At 34.5% G+C, this 22,165-nt stretch overlaps 1 protein-coding gene across 1 annotated transcript in view; it reads right to left on the bottom strand.

Annotated features, from left to right (window-relative positions):
* Positions 1 to 22,165, bottom strand: part of ValRS (Valyl-tRNA synthetase) — a 464,082-nt gene that overhangs the window by 214,769 nt on the left and 227,148 nt on the right. The window contains exons 11-12 of the mRNA XM_090401956.1: positions 12,780 to 12,883; positions 2,225 to 2,306 (exon numbers count right to left, since the gene is read on the bottom strand). Of these exons, the coding sequence (XP_090258082.1) occupies positions 2,225 to 2,306; positions 12,780 to 12,883 (186 nt within the window). The remainder of the gene's footprint in view (positions 1 to 2,224; positions 2,307 to 12,779; positions 12,884 to 22,165) is intronic.

The following is a 22,165-nucleotide window of genomic DNA, read 5'->3' as shown; positions in this document are numbered from 1 at the left end:
AAAAAGATCTTGTCATTACCTACAAACCACACAGAAAGTTAGCATCCCTTATCCACCTAAAGACCAGCTGTAACCTCTGCACTTACCTGGAATCTATCAAGTACCCTGCTGATGCAACCTATCCTACTATGGCAAGACGAGCAGGACAGCAAACATTAGGATATCAGAGCACTAGGACTACACCATGCCTTGGATACCCACCACAGGATCTGCTGGAGGAAAGCTACTTTACTCAACTGAAGCAAATTTAAATTTGATAGGCTTTCTCTGAATCTGCTTCTGTCCTTCATTATAACAACCTTAACAAGGATGACTGCATCAAACTACCTCTCATTTAGGAAATTCTCATCTGCAGGCAATCAGCCTAAAAGCTAAGAATGCCTAACCAAAGCCAATAGGTGGTATTGTTTAGGACTATATGCCTTCCTATATTTCTCTGCTCAGTCTCTTACTGATGTATGAGTAGTACCTACATGCACACAGTAATACTATTGTATTATTCCCCTGATGATGCAATTTAACTTTGGTAAAAGATTGGAAATAATAAGTAAAGTTATTTAGTTATTATATTGTCTACATTGTTAATTTCCTTAAATAACATCATGAGTAACTTCTGTTAATCAAATGCTTTTAGTTCGGTGGGTCCTTATTGTCCTAAAGTAGAGTAAAAAGTAGCTTTTGCCCAGTGAAATTCTCAATATCTCCTGATCTAAACTTCCATCACTAATAAATACATTTATGAGACATGTTTCAAAATACTGCCTGAATTTCTCAACAATTTCTTTTCCTTGCATGATTAAATCTCCTTGATTATTAGTCTGTTTTTTTTTTTTTCAAATGATGATGATCCCACACGACAGGTCACAGGACTTATAACACCAGTGTCATGTATGGGGAAGTGATAAAGGATAAGATGCAGCCTACTGAATGAAATTTGAAATTGAAATGAAATTTCTTTAAACACACTTGTGTGGTCAACAAAATTGTGAATCATAACATTCTTTAGAAGTACATTATTATTAGTAGTAATAATGGGAAAATGCACTAAAATATCTGTTTTGTGCAGATACCAGCAATGCTCATAGATGGATCTGATAGAGACAACCAATACATGCCTTTTTTTAATGGCAAAAATTCCGTATATCTATGGGATAAGCCCAGAAGAAAAAACAGACTAGTGGCACTTTTAAAAATATATTTTTTTTTTAGATTATGTGGTTATCAATTGCTGATAGGTTATATTAGTACATTATTATATTTTCTTAGAAACATTGGATGAATCATCCATTTTGAGTTTTATATTTGTCACTAATAGCTCATATTTGATATACAAATATATAATTAAAAGATATTAATGTTGGAGTACAAGTTACGTAATATAAGTGGCTTAAAAATGCTGCATGATAAACTTGAATAAGATCTGAAAGGACAGTGGACTCTTGCTATAGCAAAGATCACTATAACAAGCACTTATTTTCTTTGAAATACCTATGCATATAACATAATGGAAATGAACTCAGTGCCAAATGAACTCAGTGCAGAAATAATTGTCAGTTTAAGTGAAAAATGCAAAAAAATCAGTGCTACTAATGGAACAGGCATTTTTTTTTTTTTTTAATTAAAAAAAAATGCTTGTTGCACTGGTATCATACATATTTGAAATGGTGTATAAAATAGCTTGGTATGGTTTGGACCAATGACACTCAATTTGAAAGATGCCCCTCAGCACAGATGAATAGTAAAATTTAATTCATTCCAAATATTTTACATAATATTTTGCATATTTTAACAATTCACTTAACCACTGTACCAGCCATGACATTTTTTATACATCAATAAAAACATGGATATGTAGTGACCATTGAAATAACATATATACAAAACATAAATTATTTGATATCTTCATCATATGGCCATTTGGGTGGTTAACCCAATATAAATTAACTTCCATGCATTTTTCCTTTGATTTCTGAATAATAATAATAATAATAATAAAAAAATTGAATAACATACAATTACCATTTTTTTAAATAGCCTCAAACACTGAACAAAAAGAAATAGTAATTAATTACATCTGTGATGATCAACTGTAAAATTAAGTTCTGATCTGAAAAACAAGATAATAGCTCTAGCTGGTTTGTTAGAGATCAAAACACAGCTGAGTAAAAAATAAATATAAATTTCAAAAAAAGTCAAATACTTCAAAGCTATTCTGAGCACTAACCTGTGCTGCTTTGCGAGCCATTTCATCGCATCTTACATACCATTGTACCTTTAAAAGTGGCTCGACAATATCTTTAGACCGACTGTAAAAAAAAAATATGTGTGTATATATGTATATATATCAATCTGACATCAATATAACCATATTTCTAACTAAACAAACAAAACTTTAATCATGAAGGTGCAATTGAATATTATAAAATGTAGTTAATTTTTTTTTTCGGAAATAAAGCAATGAATATAATCTATTCACAATAATTTTATTCTCTTGTGATCACTCCAACCAGCAAATCTACCATTTATGAATTATATACATAATTACAGATGTAAGAAGCTTGCGTGGTTTTATCTGCATTTAATGCAGTAGAAATGAGCCTCACAGAAGCATAGTGAGTGGCCGCATTTATGACAACAGTGGCATTGTTTAGTTGATGCCTTCTGTGATATTGGTTTTATAGCCAGATCGCAAAATGTTTTTAGGTGTTGTAGATTTCTTGGTATTGTTTGCTGATTTCCACTAGGACAACGTGCATTTGTCATTTATCTGCCTGGAGCATACAGCTAACTTTAACAGAGTTTAGTCTCTGCGGTTTTGGAGGTCTCTTGGAACTTCAATGGTGGTGAAGGAGTCTGTTATACTGTGCGGTACCATCTTGAAGTTCTTTGCTTTTTAGAGCAAATGTGTGGTATTGGATGTTTTCATCATCTAAAAGTTTAGTAAGTGTGCGGTAGTCAGCTACCATCATTGGCTGTATTCGGGACCCCCCCCCCCCGGCTCGTGTTCCTGGTTTTCATAAAATCCATTTTATGGTTTTTGAGAGCAATGGTCACTTTCGTCCACTATTCCTTGGCTTGTAGAATAATAGGAGGAACTCTTTTCTTACATTGGTTTATTACTGCTTCAATGGGGTTGCAGTTTCATTTGACATTGGTTCCTTGCATTGTTTTTTTCCTTCTGACTTTGCAGAACCCATTTTGTTCCTCAGCTGTTTCCTGGATTAAATATGAACCATATTGTGAGTGCAGAGTCTGTGACTGGTTTGTTGTCAATGATCAGAGTGGTTGCTAGCTTCTCAAGCTCAACCTGGAAGTCATTTGCAAGAAGTAATAAAAACTTCTGAACTGTGCAAACACTTTCTCGAACTTTAGGCTTTCCCACTTGGATTACCTATTTAAAGTTCATGAATCAATTGTAAACTGAAAGTTAAGAGAAGAGATTAAAAAAAAAAAAAAAAAAGAGAAGAAGAAGAGAGAAATGAAATAAATCTAGTTACTAGCTGGTACTTACCTCCAGAGATGCCTTGAATCCAAAGTCACTAAAGACAGGATTAACAAGTCTCAGTGAGTCAAAATAAGTTGCCTCAAATAGATCAGTTGCTGAGAACAAGATCATCAGATCACTAAAAATCGAGATCAATGAACAATAGTTCAAAAAATGGTGAACTGATGTTAATGTAGACAAGAGCACTGTAGTGCTATTGACAAGACGAATGTATGAGAGGGAAAAGTTGATATGTTTGGCACTCCCATTCCATGGCAACCAGCAACCAAATATTTAGGTGTACAACTAGATAAAGAGATAAAGCAGTTCACTTTACAACACATTGATCACATCTACTCAAAGGCAAATAGGGTGATGGGGAAGCCAATGGGAGGAAAAACAAACAAGTAAATTAAACATTCAGATAAGAAAGTCAGTTTTATTGTACAGTTTCAGCAATTACAGTAAAATAATGATAATTTCTTGATATCTACTGTCTGAAATGTAGTGCAGTTCTTGAACTTGGAAATTATCAACTATCTGTTGTCGCCATCGCCATTACAAAATCTTGCCAAAGTTCAGCAATATCTTATAACATAAACCAGAGTTAAACTTTCTTAGTAACATCAAATTTCAAGAAATTATTAACCTAAAATTTTCTTTATTCTTTATCAAGATGAGGTCAAGTGAAGTTAATTATAACAGTAAATTAAATTTTGCAACAGCCTATTAAAAGAAACTGTTATATTACGGTAAACAGAGAGGAAAAAAGAAATTAAATGTTTAATTATCCTAATTTCTCCAATTTTTTATATGATTGTTTAATATATAAGTCACCTAATTTATTTATAAAAAATTGAAAATAAAAAGTGGTGTATTTGAATGAAAGTCATCAGATACTCCATGCCATGATTTCTCAATTATCTGTCTTAAAATGAAAATCTGATCCTCACAACCATCAGGAACAACAGGAAAGGGGAAAACATCAAGAACAAACTGAATCAGCTTGTTCTTGATGTTTTCCCCTTTTCTTAGCTTTTTCTCAAATATGCTTCAATCTAATTTATGCAGTGTAGTTACACCTCCATATTTGAGCATTTCTTATATCAAATATCATCTAGTCCAGCTGCTTTTCCACATTTTAACTTTCCTGGTTGTGTTCTCCTTGAATGCTCCACCCCCAACAGACACACACTTAAAAAACTGTGTTGTGCTCTTTCATTTAGCAATCTTTCAAAGTAATTACTCCAGACATTTAGAATATCTTTATCTTCAATTTTCATATCACCTTTATCATCTCTGATTCCTTTTACAATACCCTTTCCTCCATTTGTAACTTTTTTCAATAGCCTCCAGAACATTTGGCACCTTCCTGATATTTATTTTCTATGTTCTTAACCAAAGTCATCCCATGACTTTTGTTTAGCTAGCTTTAGACATTGCTTTGTTTTCTTACACTGTTCTCTGTATTCTCTCAGAGCACACGCTGACTTACCAGAAACTTTTGATATGATCTCTACTTTTTCGTGGCTGCCTCTTTCACTTACTGAATCCCATGTGGGAGACCATACTTCATCTTCATCAGCTGTCACTTCTCTGAAACTCATTCTCACTAGATGCACTCATCACTTCAAAAGGCAAACTGTTTCAATTACTCACTGCTCTATGAGAAAAAAATATAGCTCTTAATTTCTCTTAACTGCACACAAACTTCTATGGATACCCTCTTGTTTTTTCTCCACCTTTCATATAATGAAACATTTCATCAACCAATATCCTATAGCATCCTTTCAGAGGTTTATAGGCCTCTATTATATCACTCCTCTTTTTTTCCTGTTTACCAGTGTCTGAAGTCCACATACTCTTAATCTGTCTTCATAATGTACATTTCACAACCCCAATATCATATTCATAATTCTTCTTTGCACCATCAACACAGCTTCTTCCTCTTCATTTTCTTCCATCCTCTTGGAACCCAGGATATCAAATCTGCACACAGTAGTCTCCAAGTGGTTGTATCAATGCCTTGTTAATGAGGTAAAAAAATGACTTATTCTTACATGCCAACGTTTGTTTCAGCATTGCAATTTTCCTGAGTCATATTTCTGATTTTTTTTATTATGTGACCTTTGAACTTCAACTTCTTATCCTACCATCACTCCAAGATCCCTAGACTCATCAGTTTCTCCAAGCATAATCCAACCAATATAATATTGTAAAAAGTCATTTATAATTATGAATCTTTAAAATTAATTCCCTACGTCAGTATTTTATTAGTTTCAGTTTCATAACAATGTATAATTGGCACTTCCAACGTGTCCGATAAGAAATTGTTAAAAAAAAAAATGTAAAGTATGTGAGATTTACTATACCTACCAGACATCAGATAACTATAATAATTTCAGTGGCTCTTTATCGTAATTCACAATTGTTAAGTGCATTGTGATATCTGTTGCTCATTGTAAAGACATTCTCTTTCCATTAATGATGACAAAGTGTCAGCTATCACTGACTTCTCACTTGCTGCTGAACAAGTGCACATGCTCATCAAAGAGGATGATGGATGATTGAGAGCTGACAGATAGAATGTTCGGTACTGGGGTAACAAGGAAACAAGAAAGAGAGAGAATGAAATTTTGCCAACTCAGGCCAAAGAATTTTGTTTGAATGTCAAGTTTTTTTTTAAAAAAAAAACTTAATAGTCAGAATGTATCAGAAGAGAATCCCAAAAATGTAATCTTAGCAAGGTGAATCCTTTGACTGGAAAAGTGAGACTGTTAACAAGTGAATATAAATAAAAGGAAGTATTAACCAAACATTCTATTTCAACGTTCGAAGAAAGGCAAATCTGAAACTCTAAAGTGGTTTTAATGACAAGGCTCTACTATGATACAGTGCTTATAAAGTAGTAAAAGAAAATGTTTTTCTCTGGTAAAAAATTTATAATTTGTGCTTCTTGTAATAAAACTGCTTGAAATAAGAATATTTATACTCCAATGAAACAGTGAGGATAAATGGAACAATATGTGCTACAAGGAAACAATGCATTGTCCAAATGAAGTTAAGAATTTTTATATTTTGAGAAAGGGTGTAATACACAACTGACTCTACATTTATTGTTTGTAGGAATTCGTTGTGAAAAACAAAATGCTCTGTCTAGTAGACTAATTAAGTACACGTAAAATAAACTAATAATAGAATGAGTTAGTGAGTGAACGACTTTATCCTCTAAAGATAAAGGAGATCCAAACAGTTTTATAATTAGCTATGTATATAGTTTTTAGTTTCATTATATATATATATATATATATATATATATATATTTATGAAAAAATTGAATGACTAGAACCGAGATTTAAGTAAAAAGGTTTTAATATAAACACACTACTAGTTTCGGCCTGTAACAGCCTCCTTCAGGTGACATTATAATAGGAAAAAACACTAAACATTGAGGGTTAAAAGACTATGAACAACATAGACAGTCTTTATACATAATTAGCATGAAAACGTTGTAGTTGTATTTGAAGCTGTTCTTTCATTTGTTGCATTGTTGGGAGAGTGCGTGCTTGCTGCATCACGTGAACGCCAGTACATGATTACAGCTGAATGACTATCTGGGAGGTTGTAGCTTAAGTTGTTATTTAGATGAACAGGACTGAAGATGATTTCTCTAGATTCCACAATTTTTCTCTCTATTTCGTCACTGCAACGGAAGATGTTAGTAGATTTTTCCCAGCAGACTTTGTGACTTTGGTTATCATCATTAGGATTAGCCGAGAAAAGGATATGACTTGATAATGCACTCGCTCGCTGTCTCTTGTAAGTAATGTCTCTTATGTGTTCTTCCATACGCATTTCGACAGATTCGTCTGTCTCCCCGAAATAAGGAATATCGCAGTCACATAATATTTTATATACACCCGGGTATTTGAGTTGATGATGACAAGGTTTTGGGTGGCTAATTAAGGAACAGATCTTTGGAAGTGGAATGAACAAGGTTCTGATATTGTATTTTCTTAGAACTTTTGCTAATTTATGTGAAACAGTACTTATGTAAGGAATAGATGTATTGCTTTTGAATCTATTTGTTTCTTCTGAGTGATGTCTAGGAGGATTAAGAAGGAATTTTTCTTAAGAAGGACATTATGGCTAGCTTGGACATAACTTCTTTGTTCACTAATGTCTCAACAGATGAAGTCCTAACATTACTCAAGGACAAGTTATCCAAAAAAATGTTAGCCTTGCTTACACATTGCATCAGGTCCGGTTACTTCAAATTTCAAGATAATATATACAAACAAAATCATGGACTAGCTATGGGTAATCCTTTATCTCCTGTTCTTGCAAATATTTACTTAGAAGATTTTGAAACCAAGGCTATCTCTTCCTTTATTTTAACACCTAAAGTTTGGAAACATTATGTGGATGATATCTTCATTGTTTGGAGCCATGGACATGAATCCCTTATGGTTTTCCTCGAACATCTCAATAGCCGACATCAAAGTATTAAGTTTACTGCTGAGCTTGAAACGGATAATTCCTTGCCTTTTCTTGATGTCAAACTGACTCGCTCTTCTGGTAAACTAAAAATATCGATATATAGAAAGCCCACACATACCAACAGATATCTGCACAGTCAGTCCCATCATTTCCCTCCTCATAAGTTTGGAATAATTTCCACCTTGGGACATAGAGCCCGTTTTCTTCTTGATGATCCAAATGAACTGCTTACAGAAATAAACCATCTGAAAACTTCTTTCGAAGTTAATGGATATTCCAAGAAAATCATTGACAAATTCCTTCTCAATCCTCCTAGACATCACTCAGAAGAAACAAATAGATTCAAAAGCAATATATCTATTCCTTACATAAGTACTGTTTCACATAAATTAGCAAAAGTTCTAAGAAAATACAATATCAGAACCTTGTTCATTCCACTTCCAAAGATCTGTTCCTTAATTAGTCACCCAAAACCTTGTCATCATCAACTCAAATACCCGGGTGTATATAAGATATTATGTGACTGCGATATTCCTTATTTCGGGGAGACAGACGAATCTGTCGAAATGCGTATGGAAGAACACATAAGAGACATTACTTACAAGAGACAGCGAGTGAGTGCATTATCAAGTCATATCCTTTTCTCGGCTAATCCTAATGATGATAACCAAAGTCACAAAGTCTGCTGGGAAAAATCTACTAACATCTTCCGTTGCAGTGACGAAATAGAGAGAAAAATTGTGGAATCTAGAGAAATCATCTTCAATCTTGTTCATCTACATAACAACTTAAGCTACAACCTCCCAGATAGTCATTCAGCTGTAATCATGTACTGGCGTTCACGTGATGCAGGAAGCACGCACTCTCCCAACAATGCAACAAATGAAAGAACAGCTTCAAATACAACTACAACGTTTTCATGCTAATTATGTATAAAGATTGTCTATGTTGTTCATAGTCTTTTAACCCTCAATGTTTAGTGTTTTTTCTTTTTATAATGTCACCTGAAGAAGGCTGTTACAGGCCAAAACCACTAGTGTGTTTATATTAAAACCTTTTTACTTAAATCTCGGTTCTAGTCATTCAATTTTTTCATAAAACTATGTATGTTAACCGAGTCAATGATCATTCTGTCATATATATATATATATATATATATATATATATATATATTTTTTTTTTGTCTTGAGTCAATCATTTCATGGATTCTAAAAGGAATAAAGTTAAAAGTCATTGCACTGATCACGATGAACTCGTGTAAATTAACTTAACACTTGGTGTGAAAATAATACAGTGCAATACATCAAGTGTGTACACAAAAAATATGACACACAAAAATAAAAATAAGTAAGTCATTTTAAACCAATTGGCACAGTATCATTACAGAGAAATAACAATATTCCACTAGAAATCTCATGATTCCAAAGTGCATTACTTTACACTTAGTAACATTAAATGGACAGCTATTGTTATTTCTCTACAGTTTTGGCCTATTGAAATCATTCTTAAGTGCTGTATATCAGTTGCATTTCGTATTGCCCAGTCTATCTTTGCATCATTAGGAAACAATTGAAAATTTCCTATCAGGTCCTTCCCAATACCATTAATGTGTAGACTGAGTCCCAGGATTGATCCCTAGGGTAACCCAATGATCACATTATATCTGGCAGGTCCACCCTACACTATATAAATATCCATTCCCGTCATCAAAAAATTAGATGTAGCATTATTATAAAACATTGCAAATTACTTAGATATGACTCATTTTAGTAAGCCCATGATATTCTTTGCAAAGTATAACTTTTCTGTCAACTCATTTTCTGTATGTGAGTGCCTGCCAACTTCTCCAAAATCTTCACCACAATATAATGGCAGGTTGGTAGTGAGACACATCAGTTTTTGCATCACTCTTGTACAACAGAACTATCATGCATTCTGTCCATTCCTGAGCTGAAACTCAAATTATAGAAATGTGTCAAAGGTCTAACCAGTTCAGTTGAACATTCCTTTGGCATACTGATATTTCATTTTTCACTACTATGAAATTCTTATCCAGGTTATGCAACATCTCTAGAACCTCCACCTCATGCACCTGCCTCTTCATTCAATGTACACAGCCTTGCCATAAATACTGTTATAACTTCTGCACACCCCTGCACTGCCCACGGAATTGCACGAACCCAGTTCCATTAGTGGCGCTGTGCAGAGTCGACATTCATGTGTTTATCAGTAGAGAGAGAGAGTTGTCTAGATGAATCGCACTTCACAAGGTTGGAATGTAGCCATCTGTTATTTTCACCTAAAAAATACTTGGGGATCAATAGGATGTTTGTGTATAAGACTATTAATTAACCATTATAACAATACAGAATACATAGCTAACTTCCAAAGAACAAGTCGACCATGTTGTATTAGGACACAACAGCTTATGAGGGATGTGAAGGAATGCCTTTGCCATAATCCTGTGAGAACATAAAATAGTGATGTCGCAAGAGATAAACATTTCACAGAGAATGATGTCATGTGTGCTAACTGATGACCTGGGAGTGAGAGCCTATCATCATAGCACCATACCTTATGCAGCAGAGGGTGATAAAATCAAAGGCACTTCTCTGACAGTACGCAAACAACAGACTGCCAGAGAAGTGCCTTTGATTTTCCCAAATGAAGAATTGTTTAACTGCTGAAATGATCAGTGATATGCCCCCAGATGGCCGCACAGCACCCAGGATTCAGAGCAATCATTACCTCACATCTGTGATGGTGTAGTGGTGGGGAGGGAGGGAGGGAGAAACGTATTGGGGGTATCCAAGTTGTAATTCTACAAGAAAGGGTTAAAACTTCTGACAGAGTGTATCCAGACACTGTGCTAGAACCTGTGGCACAGTCCTTAAACAACACCTTGTTTCACTATAGGCAGTGGACCTTCCAACAGGACTCAGCCCCTTTACACAAGAAGAGGACCACACAACAGTGGTTGGAGGTGAATGTGCCCAATGAGATATCATCATCTCATTGGCCATCTGAAAGTCCTGATCTGAATACGTTGGCTTGAAATTGTGGTCGGAGCTCGAGAGAGTAGCCAGTAAGAAATGACACCCCAGCATCACTAGCCTGATGGTGGATTTGGAGCGAGCAGTGGCAGCATTTCCGTTGCTGCTACTGTTGTATGTGCTACATCAATTGGTGGCCTCACAGATTTTGGGCATGAGTGAAGGCAAAAGGGGGATGTTTCGAACATTGAGTGCTGCTATATGCATGTTATACATGTGGTTTGTGTGTGTGCTGAAAGCTGTAAATAATTTACCGATAGATTAAAGCTTTATGTATTGTTTAAGTTGTAACAGTATTTATGGCTAGACTAGGTAGTGGTAGTACTGTGCACCATGTTAAATACACCTTTTCTACCATTCAAGTTATTAGAAATCAGGAGTAAAATTCTGGGATTCCAATTACCAACAGAAGTTTCAAGTCAGAAGGTAAATTAATCTGACAGAATAAATATCTCAAGCAAGGATACAGTAAAATTTATTACACTAGCATACTTAGTAAACTTAGGCATATTATAATATTACCTAGGCAATATTATTTTCTTTTTCAGCTAAGTTTCTTGGAAGTTGCTAGTTGAAAAGAGGTTACAGAAAATAGAATAACCATACAAATATTGTGAAGATATTCATAAAAGAGTAATGAAATTTATTATATGATTTATAATTGCTTTGGCCTGCTTCACTTCAAATATTTTAAGTGATCCTAACTGTTAAGCACTAAAAAGCAAAGCCAGAAAAGCCATTTAAAATAAAGATACAATCAAGAAAATAATATAATAATAATAAAGTTAAAAACTGTTTGCCATTACCTACAAAATAAATGGTGCAAACAGCATAGGACACAAAACATATATTGGTCTTTTGGTAAAGTGAGACTGTTTGCTAAAGAAAGACTGTTCTCAAGACAGTAAAAAGCCCTTAAATATGCTTAAATGAGTAGACTCTGCGGAGATTCCTGAATAATTAACAATGATATAGTAATAAATAAATTACAACAAAAATGATATTTTCATATCGCAATTACCTTTCCTGTTAAGTAAACAGATATCAACATTCACTAATTTTCCACAATTCATATTATTAAAAATCACAGAAGTCTTAGTAAAAAGACTGCCAGGAAAAGTGACAATTACAAATAAAAGTTAATCATAAAGTACTGTAAAACAGCAGGTAAGGAAGAAAAAATTTGTGAGTGGGTGGGTGGGTAGATGTGTAGAGGAAAGAGAGAAGATTAGCACTGCAGGATATCATGATATATATAAAACCTTGAATGACAATTATAATTTATTACATGATTTAGAAACTGCACTGGATTGCCTCACTTAAAATACTTTAGATCATAACTGTTACATAATAATACCCAACAAAGCAAGCAAAGGGACTCACAAAATAAAAGAAAATAATACAGTTAAAAATAAAGAAAATAATATATAGAGACCAAATATGAAACTTTTTCAAGCCAATTCAGACTGCCAACAAATGAAGTGGTAGTTTTGCAATGAGCAGTGAAATTCATCTCTTAACCACTTAAAAGCATTCACAAACATCTTAGGCAGAGTGAGATTCAAATTGCAGCATGCTGGTTGGAGAATAGGTACATTATGCACTCAGACCAGGCTAACATTTAGATAATGCAATATTAAACATGTCATTAAACTTGTTCATTAATAAGCTGTTATTCTAAATGGCATATACCAAGCATATTGTTTATTACGTATCAACTAATGTCAACAGTAAACACTTACTTGCATATAGGCACTACCATTGGATTATCTTTTGTTTCTTTATAAAGTCCTTTTTCTTTCAGTGCTTGCAACACTGCTTTGCGAGCCTCAAACCGTTTCATACCCTAAGTAGCAATGCATATTATTAAACAAGATATTAAATAAACATAGCTAACATCACTCTCACTCACACACACACACACACACACACACACACACACACACACACACACACACACACACACACACACACACACACACACAGTATATATCTTTTATATAATCTTAATTTTATATAATCTTTTATATATAAAATTTACCTTTCTTCAACTCTGATAATTTAATTTTAAATCAAGTGCATCATATTTATATTAATTTTGAATTTATCAATAAATCAATCAATAAATAAACTACACAGCATGCTAATTTTGTTTGTCACTCACTGTGTAAACTTGCCAACTTTTGAAAAATCCAGAGATTAGCCAATTTCAAAATTGAGGAGTGGGAAAGAAAGGAAAATGCTTATTATGTATTTTGTTTTTTAAGATCTTAATTAGACTTCCTAATTCTTCTGCCATATTCATTTAATTGGTAAACCACTATCTTCAATAAAGTATATCAATTTTACACTTTTCTGGCATGCAGGATACAGAATAAATTATTCTCATTGCCCAAAAAAAAGCAGACCATGGTAGTAGGGGATTAGAAGTAGCATTTATTATTATTTATTAATTACTGATTTTTTTATAGTTTTCCTGTGAGTAAATATTAGGTTTTATTGATACAGTTAAACTTTGTGTGTACATGTGTGTGCGCAAGTGAGTTTAGGTGCATGCATGTCTTACATTTTAAAACATTTAATTTTGGCTACTGACACTACACACACACACACACACACACACACAGGGCTGCCAAGGGTTACCGAGCGTGTCCCCTAGGTGGCAGATGGGGGGGGGGGGGAACTCCAAATACCATCTGTTGGATATTAGGACAGCTCTGAATATATTGAATAAAGAGCTGTGGACCAGTGGTTTTGGGACTGGCGATCCCATGTGAAAATATTGCCATTCACCAACCTACACTTGGCCAGTGTAGTGAATTTATGGCCTAGCCTTCCAAGATGAATCCGAGAGAAATAAAATGGCCCTCCTTCCCTGGTGATCGAATTGTTACCACCTAAGGCAGCAGGCAGTTAACTTAAAGGCAGAGGGTGGTAAGAATCCCTTGTTAACCAGATCATGCTACCACTGGAAACTATACCTTGGAACGTTAAATTGTAGGACTCTGAGCAGTGAAGCACAGCTAACTGAACTAGCTGAAGAGCTAAAGTGACTAAAATGGGACATTCTTGGACTGTATGAAGTTAGATGTAATGGTGAAGAAATTCTTCAATTAAAAAACGGAGACATACTATATTATAGAGGTTAAGATAAGGAAAGATTCAGTGGAGTTGGATTCTTGATCAAACAAAAAACTGAAGAACAACATGATAGAAATTGACAGTGTATCCAATCGAACAGCAAGTATTGTTGTTCAAATCCCAAAAAAAAATACACTCTTAAGATTATCCAAGTCTATGCACCAACAATAAGTCATACTGATGAAGAAATAGAAGCCTTCTATCATGACGTATCCCAACTCTACAATAAAGGAAAACATCATTTCAGAATTGTAATGGGAGACTTTAATGCTAGAATTGGTGTTCAACATTTAGATGAAGGCTCAATGGGAAATTTTGGATGTGGCATGAGACACAGAAGAGCAAGGTTAATAGAATTTGCAGAAAAAGAAAGCCTGTATATCATAAATTCCTTTTTCAAGAAAAAAAAAACACAAAGAAAGTGGACATGGAAAAGTCCAAAGGGAAAAACTAGTAAAATTGACTTTATCCTCAGCAATAAGAAAAACATCTTTCAAGACTGCTCTGTTATAAACACCTTCAACATTGGAAGTGACCATCATATGGTATGCAGTAAAATCTAAATAAACTACCTAAAAGAAAGAAGAAAATGTTTGGGAGATCAAAGCAAAACATAGATGTACACAAACTCAATATTAAAAAAGATATATCTCAACACGAACTAAACAATAGATTTAAACATCTTATTATAGATGATAAGGCTGACCTATCAGAAAGTAATGACATTATTACCCAAAACCTTTTACAATGCTCACTTGAAATAGCTGGTACCAGAGAACAGAAACAAGACAAAATCTCTGAAGAAGCAAAACAGCTTATGAAGAAACGAAGAGAAATGAAACAATCAATTAATCTACAGAATAAAACTGAATACTGAATTCTGCAAAATGATCAGAAAACATATCGCAGAAGAAATAAGAAAATTCAATTGTAAATTCATACAACAAACAATTGAAAACAACTGTAGTCTCAAAAAAGCCACACAGCAACAAACAGATGGTTGCAGTCAAACCATCACCAGAGATAGATATGATATAGCAAAAAGAGTTGAAGAATTTTACTCGATATTATATCAGGATGATGAATTAAATGAAGAAGAAGAAACTATGAAACAGCTGAAGTACAGACTCTACCAAAAGTTATGTGGAGCATCCAAAGCTTGCAAAATGGAAAAGCTGCAGGTGAGGATGGAGTAATAGCTAAACTTCTAAAAACAGGTGGAGAAATAATCTACAAACTCTTAGCAAAACTATTTATACCTGAATAAAAATGAGTATCCTTCTTCCAAGAAGATGGAAGAAGGCTACTCTAATTCTGATACATAAAAAAGGTGAGGTAGAAGACTTGACGAACTACCGACCTATCAATCTACTATCAGTGGTTTACAAAGTGCTTATAAAAGTCTTGGTTCATAGGCTTTGTATGACTCAAGACCTAGCACAACTAAAAGAACAGGTAGGCAGGCAGGCTCTCGAAGGAGCTTTAGTACAATGGACCATATTCAAGTTGTATAGCAGATTATTGAACGGTGTAATGAATACCAATTACTACTATGTCTTGGTTTTACTGACTCTGAGAAAGCCTTAGATTCACTTAAAGCGCTCATCTTAAAATAAGATGAGCGCTGATGAGCTATACCCTCTCAAAACTTTCATACATCGATTAAAATGCAATCACAGTCATGGACATCCACAGGGGTGGGCCACTTCCCCCAGGATTGATTAAAAAATTCCACAAATTATAATTGTATAATTGACTGAGATGTGTACTCTTATGCACTCGACCCTGGGATGCTTTGTCTGTCTTAAAATTTTATTATGGGTTGGCCTGTTATGGCAGTCATAGAACACGTGTGTTTTATTGCAGCAATAAAACAAGTTTTCCTGTTTTTGGTTGATCTTTTTCTGATTTGTGAACACAAGTTAGTTTGCCCTCTGTGTCTAGTGAGTCACTGAGTGAAGTGTGAATTGTAAATTTATAGTGAAACAAATTTAAGCAGAAAAATACATTTTTAAAAGGTAAGTGTATTTAATTTAATATTATTTTACTTGTTAGTTTTATGATTTTTTGCTTTTAAACTTAAGTAATTTAATTTAGGATTAATTAATTAGTTGATTTTTAATAAAATATGCCGGTCAATTTTTTTATATATGAAAATGTGCTAAAAACTATTAATTCTGATTACTTTTTTCCCCAGAATTAAAGATCATTAAAATCGATACAAAATGAAAATAATGTATTTAAAGTTTACATCGACAAATAATTACATCAAATAAAAAAAAAGGTAAAAGTCGTTCATTGATGTAATTATTTAATTAAATCAATAATTATAAAAATTTATTGATGTAATTATTTGTATCCAATCTCTGCCCCCCCCCCCCCAACTGAAAATTTTCTGCAGATGTACGGCCATGCATATACGGTCAAATTGACATGTAGTTTGTAGCGTGGGTTGCATAACCCACACGACAACACACCCAACCGAAATGTGCGCAGGACATCATTGATATATATATATATATATATATATATATATATATATCATCATCATCAAATTCCTGCCATATACCCTCAAGGGGTATACAGGATATGATAGTACTACATGAAAAAAATTACATCATTACTAACTTCCTATCTACAATTTTCCTCCAAATATGTCTACTGATTGGAGGAAAATTATAGATATGTGATCTGGTAATGTTGTCAAGACTCCAACATTAACAGATCTTATATTTCTATCGTCTAAGGCACTTTGTACCTTATCAATCCACCTATATCTTGGTCTTCCTCTGGGTAGTTTTACTGCCAACCTGGCAGAGAACAATTGTTCTGCTAATCTTTCTTTACCCATTCTGTTTAAGTGACCATACCACATGAGATTAGCTCTGCTAACACATTCCTGGATGCTGACAATGTCAAGTTCCTTCCTAATATCCTCGTTTTTAATATGATATTGCCATTTATGCCATCTGTTCACGCCTCTAATCTTTCTCAGGCCTCTCATATCTGCGGTCTCTAGTCTTTGATCAAGTGTTTCACTTCTGACCCAGCTCTCAGATCCATAAATTAAAACTGCTATGAACACGTTCTTGTTTACAGCTAATTTAGCGTTCCGACTAATTTCTTATTGCATATGAATTCATTCAATTGACTTCCCACCATAGACAACAGAACCAGCTTTGCTGATTCTGTTGTTTATTTCTATATTTAATTTACCATCTTTCACTAAAAATCGTGCCTAAGTAGATGAAATGTTTTACTTGTTCCACAGGTTCTCCATTCACAACACAGTTGACATTTTCAATGATTCTGCCTATTTTCATTGTCTTTTTATTGCTGACCTTCACACCATATCTATTACAACAGCTATTCAATTTTTTCAGGGATCTTGCAGACTTGTATCGGATTTATTTAGAAGTATAACATCGTCTGCATAAAGCAAAGAGATGATATTAACACCTCCAATTTTGATATCATGTTTAATACCACATTTCTTCATAATGTGATCCATATAGATAATGAATAACAGATGGGATAAAGTACATCCTTGTCTCGCACCAGATTTAACATTAAACCATCTTCCTGTACTTCCTTCAATTCTAACTGCTGACTTACAATTCAAATAAAGACTAAGTATTGTTTGATATAATGCCCCATTGACACCATACAACTGTAGCGTATTGAATAGCTTCTCTTTTGGCACCTTTTCCAGATCGACAAAACTTAAACAGAGATCTTTGTTATATTCCCATACTTTCTCGACTATTTGCTGTAAATTGAAGATCTGATCCTGACAGCCACTATTTGGCTTGAATAGAGCTTGTTCTTCACCTAGCTTTTCTTCCACAATTCTTCTCAACCGTTTCTCCAGTATACTTGCATAGATCTTGCCAGGAACACTCAGTAGGGAAATACCTCTGTAATTCTCACATTCGGTTTTATTTCCCTTTTTATATATGGGTACTTTGAGAGCTCTACTCCAAACATCAGGAATTCGTCCCTCTGTCCAGGCTTTCTGAACTATGCAGTGCAGCCACTGTAAGACTTATACCACCATACTTCAGCATTTCTGGTCGAATATCATCTACTCCTGCTGCCTTTCCACATTTCAAGCCTTTGATGGCTTTTTCTACTTCAAGTATGGATATGTATTCCTGACTGCATGCCTGGTCAGTGTTTTTTATCACTGTGCTGTCATCACTGCTTGTTTCATTTAGCAGTTTTTCAAAGTAATTACTCCATACTATCAAGGATATCTTTTTCTCCCGTTTTCATGTCACCTTTATCATCTCTAACTCCTTTTACAGCACTCTTTCCTCCATTTCTAAGCTTCTTCAACAACCTCCAGAATATTTTCCACCTTCTTGATATTTATTTTCTATATTCTTGCCAAAGTCCACCCATGACTTTTGTTTAGCTAGTTTTACACAGTATTTAGCATTCTTGCATTTGTCTCTGTATTCTCTAAGAGCACAAGCTGACTTATTTGACAGGAACTTTTGATATGCTTTCTTCTTTTCTTTCACTGCCTCTTTAACTTCCTGTGTCCACCAGGGAGTTCTGATTTTTTTATCCTTGCAGACAACCTCATCACATGCCTCTCTGGCAGAATCAATCAATGTTTTCTTCAGAGTTTGCCACTGAATCTCCAAGGTTTGATTCCTGTTCTCAAACTCTTTCATTTTTTCTTCAATAATCTTTGTGTATTTTAGTCTACAGTTCACATCTGAAAGCTGCCCAACTTTTATTCGCTTTAAAACTTTCTTACATGTTATTCTTTTTTGATATGAAATTCAATTTTATCCTGTTCAAGACTAAATAGTGATCAATTCCAATTTCAAATCCTCTGTACACTCTGGTGTCCTGCACCAGGTAGAAAACATCACTATCAACAATAACATAGTCAATGAGACTTTTCTTATTCCTTGCCTCTTCTCTCCATGTGAATTTATGCACATTTTTATGTTGGAACATGGTGTTAGTTATAACCAGTCCATGTCCTGAGCAGAAATCCAACAGATATTTGCCATTATTATTAGCTTTAAAAGCTTTGCTCTTTTCTCCAAATTTCGCCAAAATAATTTTGTATGACTCACAATCCTTTCCTACTCTGCTATTTAGATCCCCAACAAGGACCAACTTTTTCTTTTTCATTGTGTCAGTTGCTTTTTCTAAAGCCTCAAAAAATTCCTCCACTTCTACCTTAGTAGAACCTTCTGTGGGACCATAGGCACAAATAAGTCTCATTGTCCAGTTCCCCATTCTCATATTTGCCCACATCTCTCTACTTGAGACTGACTGCCATTCAAGAAGATTAGCCTCGTATTTTGTGTTGAATACTATGGCTACTCCTTCTTTTCCTTGATTGTCATTGCCTGAATATAACATTTGGTATTTATTGCTCAGAAAGATCTCACCAGATTTTGGCTTTTTTGTTTCAGTCACCCCTATTATGTCGATCTGGTACTTATCTAATTCCTCAGCTAGCTCCATTTCTTTGCCATTCAGGCTTCTTATGTTGATAGTACCGATCTTTAACTCTGGTGATTTTGAGTCGGGGTTTGTTGTCAGATGTGTTCCAGTAGCTGACTTTTCGCTGTTTGCCCTGGTTCCAAGACGAAAACAACGGGAGCCTTGTTTAACCGGGCGACGCTCCAGCCGAGATGAAATTTTGTCATGTTGTACCATCATTTTTTATTTTGGTTTAACCAACAAGAATACAATTTGGTCGGCTAAATCCCAAATTTCCAGCCCATCCTCATTCGTTCAGTATCCAAGTAGATACCCAACAGGGTGCACCACGAGAAGGTGAGGATTGGACATTAGGTCAGAAGCCCTGGTCGGTTCTCCGCATTCCTTTAAAGGCTATGTGGAGGTCTCCTCTCACTAGAATAGATTATGCAATATTTTTTTTTTCTTGCCATGCTAAAAATGTTATCAACAAGTAGAACAGAATAATAATATAAAAATAAAAGTTACAACAATGATGTGCATGTATCATTGCAAGAGCAGGGCTCAGTGAGAACTATGATTAGTGTTTAAAAGGGATAAAAAGAAGAGTAATCCACATAAAAAAAAAATATTCTAACTAAACTCTTTTCATTCAATGAAATATTCAAATCATTAGTTCTTAGAATGTTTAATGATATAGACAATCTCCAATGTTATGGCAGGCTGCAACACAGAGGACTGTCAATCAAAACAGCCTCCAAAGCTTCCAAGAAGAAGCAAGAAATGTTTGAATGTAATGTTAAAGAAAAAGCTTGAAACATACACATACATGATAAATAGCATAAAAAATTAAGAAAAGCAAACTTAAAACATGAAAGGTAAATTTAAAAAATTTTTAAATTGTAAAAGGAATTAAAGATGATAAAGGTGACATGATAACTGGTGAAAAAGATATTATCTTCATGTATGGAGTAATTTGCAAATTGCTAAATGAAACAATCAGTAACAGCACAACAGTAATAAAAAAAAAACATTCAACAGGCATGCAATCAGGAATGTATATCCACACTTGAAGTAGAAAAAGCCATCAAAAGCCTGAATTGAAAGGCAGCAGGAGTAGATGATATTCGATCAGAAATGATGAAGTATGGTGGTATAAGAGTCTTACAGTGGCTGAACTGCATAGTTCAGAAGACCTAGCCAGAGGGACGAATTCCAGATTATTGGAAGTAGAGCCCTCATAGCATTCATATATACAAAGGCTGTTAGATTGGTAAAAAAAATAAGTTACACATTTTTTTTGGAAGAAATCTTTATTTCTCAACATAGTCTCCATCAAGGTTTTGTCCAGCGAGTTTCCAATTTCTTCATCCCATCTAAAAAGCAAGATTTGTCAAATTGTGTAAAATAGTCATTGATAGCCTTGATGACATCCTCGTTCGAAGAAAATTTTTTCCCACCGAGCCAAATTTTTAAGTTTGGGAACAAGAAGTCACACAGGCCAAGCATGGCAAATATGGTGGATGAGGAATCAATTCAAACCTCATTTGTGACAGCTGATGTGTGGGATGGTGCATTGTCTTGATGAAAGAGCACTTTTTTGTACACCAGTCTTGGCCGTGTTTCCTTCAGTTGTTCTTTTAAATGGTGTAACAATGATGCATAATGAACTCCTGTTACTGTCTTAACCTTTTCCAAATAGTCTATCATGATAATTCCTTGGGAATTCCAAAAAACAGCGGCAATCACCTTCAGTCACGAATCAACACAAAAAATCCTGTGAATTGCTATTAAACATCACCAGAACACTGCATCAAAATGTCTTTTTGAATGCATTTTTGATTGACAGTCAACAATCGTGGCACCATCACGAACACAGTTTTTTCATGTGCAATTTTTCGTGCAGGATATTATATATCCATTCAGTTGAGATGCCTACAATCTCAGCAATCTCATGCATTTTCACTCAGAGGCATTCCATAACGATACAATGGATTTTGTCAATCATTTCCTTCGTAGTGACCTCAGTCGGGCATCTGGAGCGTGATTCATCTTTGATGAACTTATGACCACGTTTAAACTCATTTATCCAAAAATAAATAGTCTTTAATGCTGGTGCAGAGTCCCCATGAACTGCATCTAATTCAGCTTTCATCTGCACAGCCATCCACTTCTTCAAATAAAAGTGTTTTATCATTGCACAAAACTCGTTTTTCTCCATTTTTATGAAAAATGTGAACATGGTCATTTTAAATGTTTGCCAAACGAGAACTATGTGTCACACGTGACTAAAATTTTGCTAGGGGTCTTGAAAAAGATCCTATCTGCCAACACTGGTATGAATGAATGAATTGTGCCGATATCTATTGGAAATTTACCAAACTTTTCAAAGAACCCTCGTAAAAAGGGAAATAAAACTGAATGTGAGAATTACAGAGGTATTTCCCTACTGAGCGTTCCTGGTAAGATTTATGAAAGTATACCTGAGAAACAGTTGAGAAGGATTGTGGAAGGGCAGCTTGGTGAAGAACAAGCT

This window comes from Typopeltis vanoorti, chromosome 12 (genome assembly GCF_054136105.1).
Source record: "Typopeltis vanoorti isolate ZY-2024b chromosome 12, IOZ_Tvanoo_1.0, whole genome shotgun sequence".
Classification (NCBI taxonomy): domain Eukaryota; kingdom Metazoa; phylum Arthropoda; class Arachnida; order Uropygi; family Thelyphonidae; genus Typopeltis; species Typopeltis vanoorti.
The sequence above is the reverse complement of the archived record's forward strand: the minus strand, read 5'-3'. Positions and strand labels throughout refer to the sequence as shown.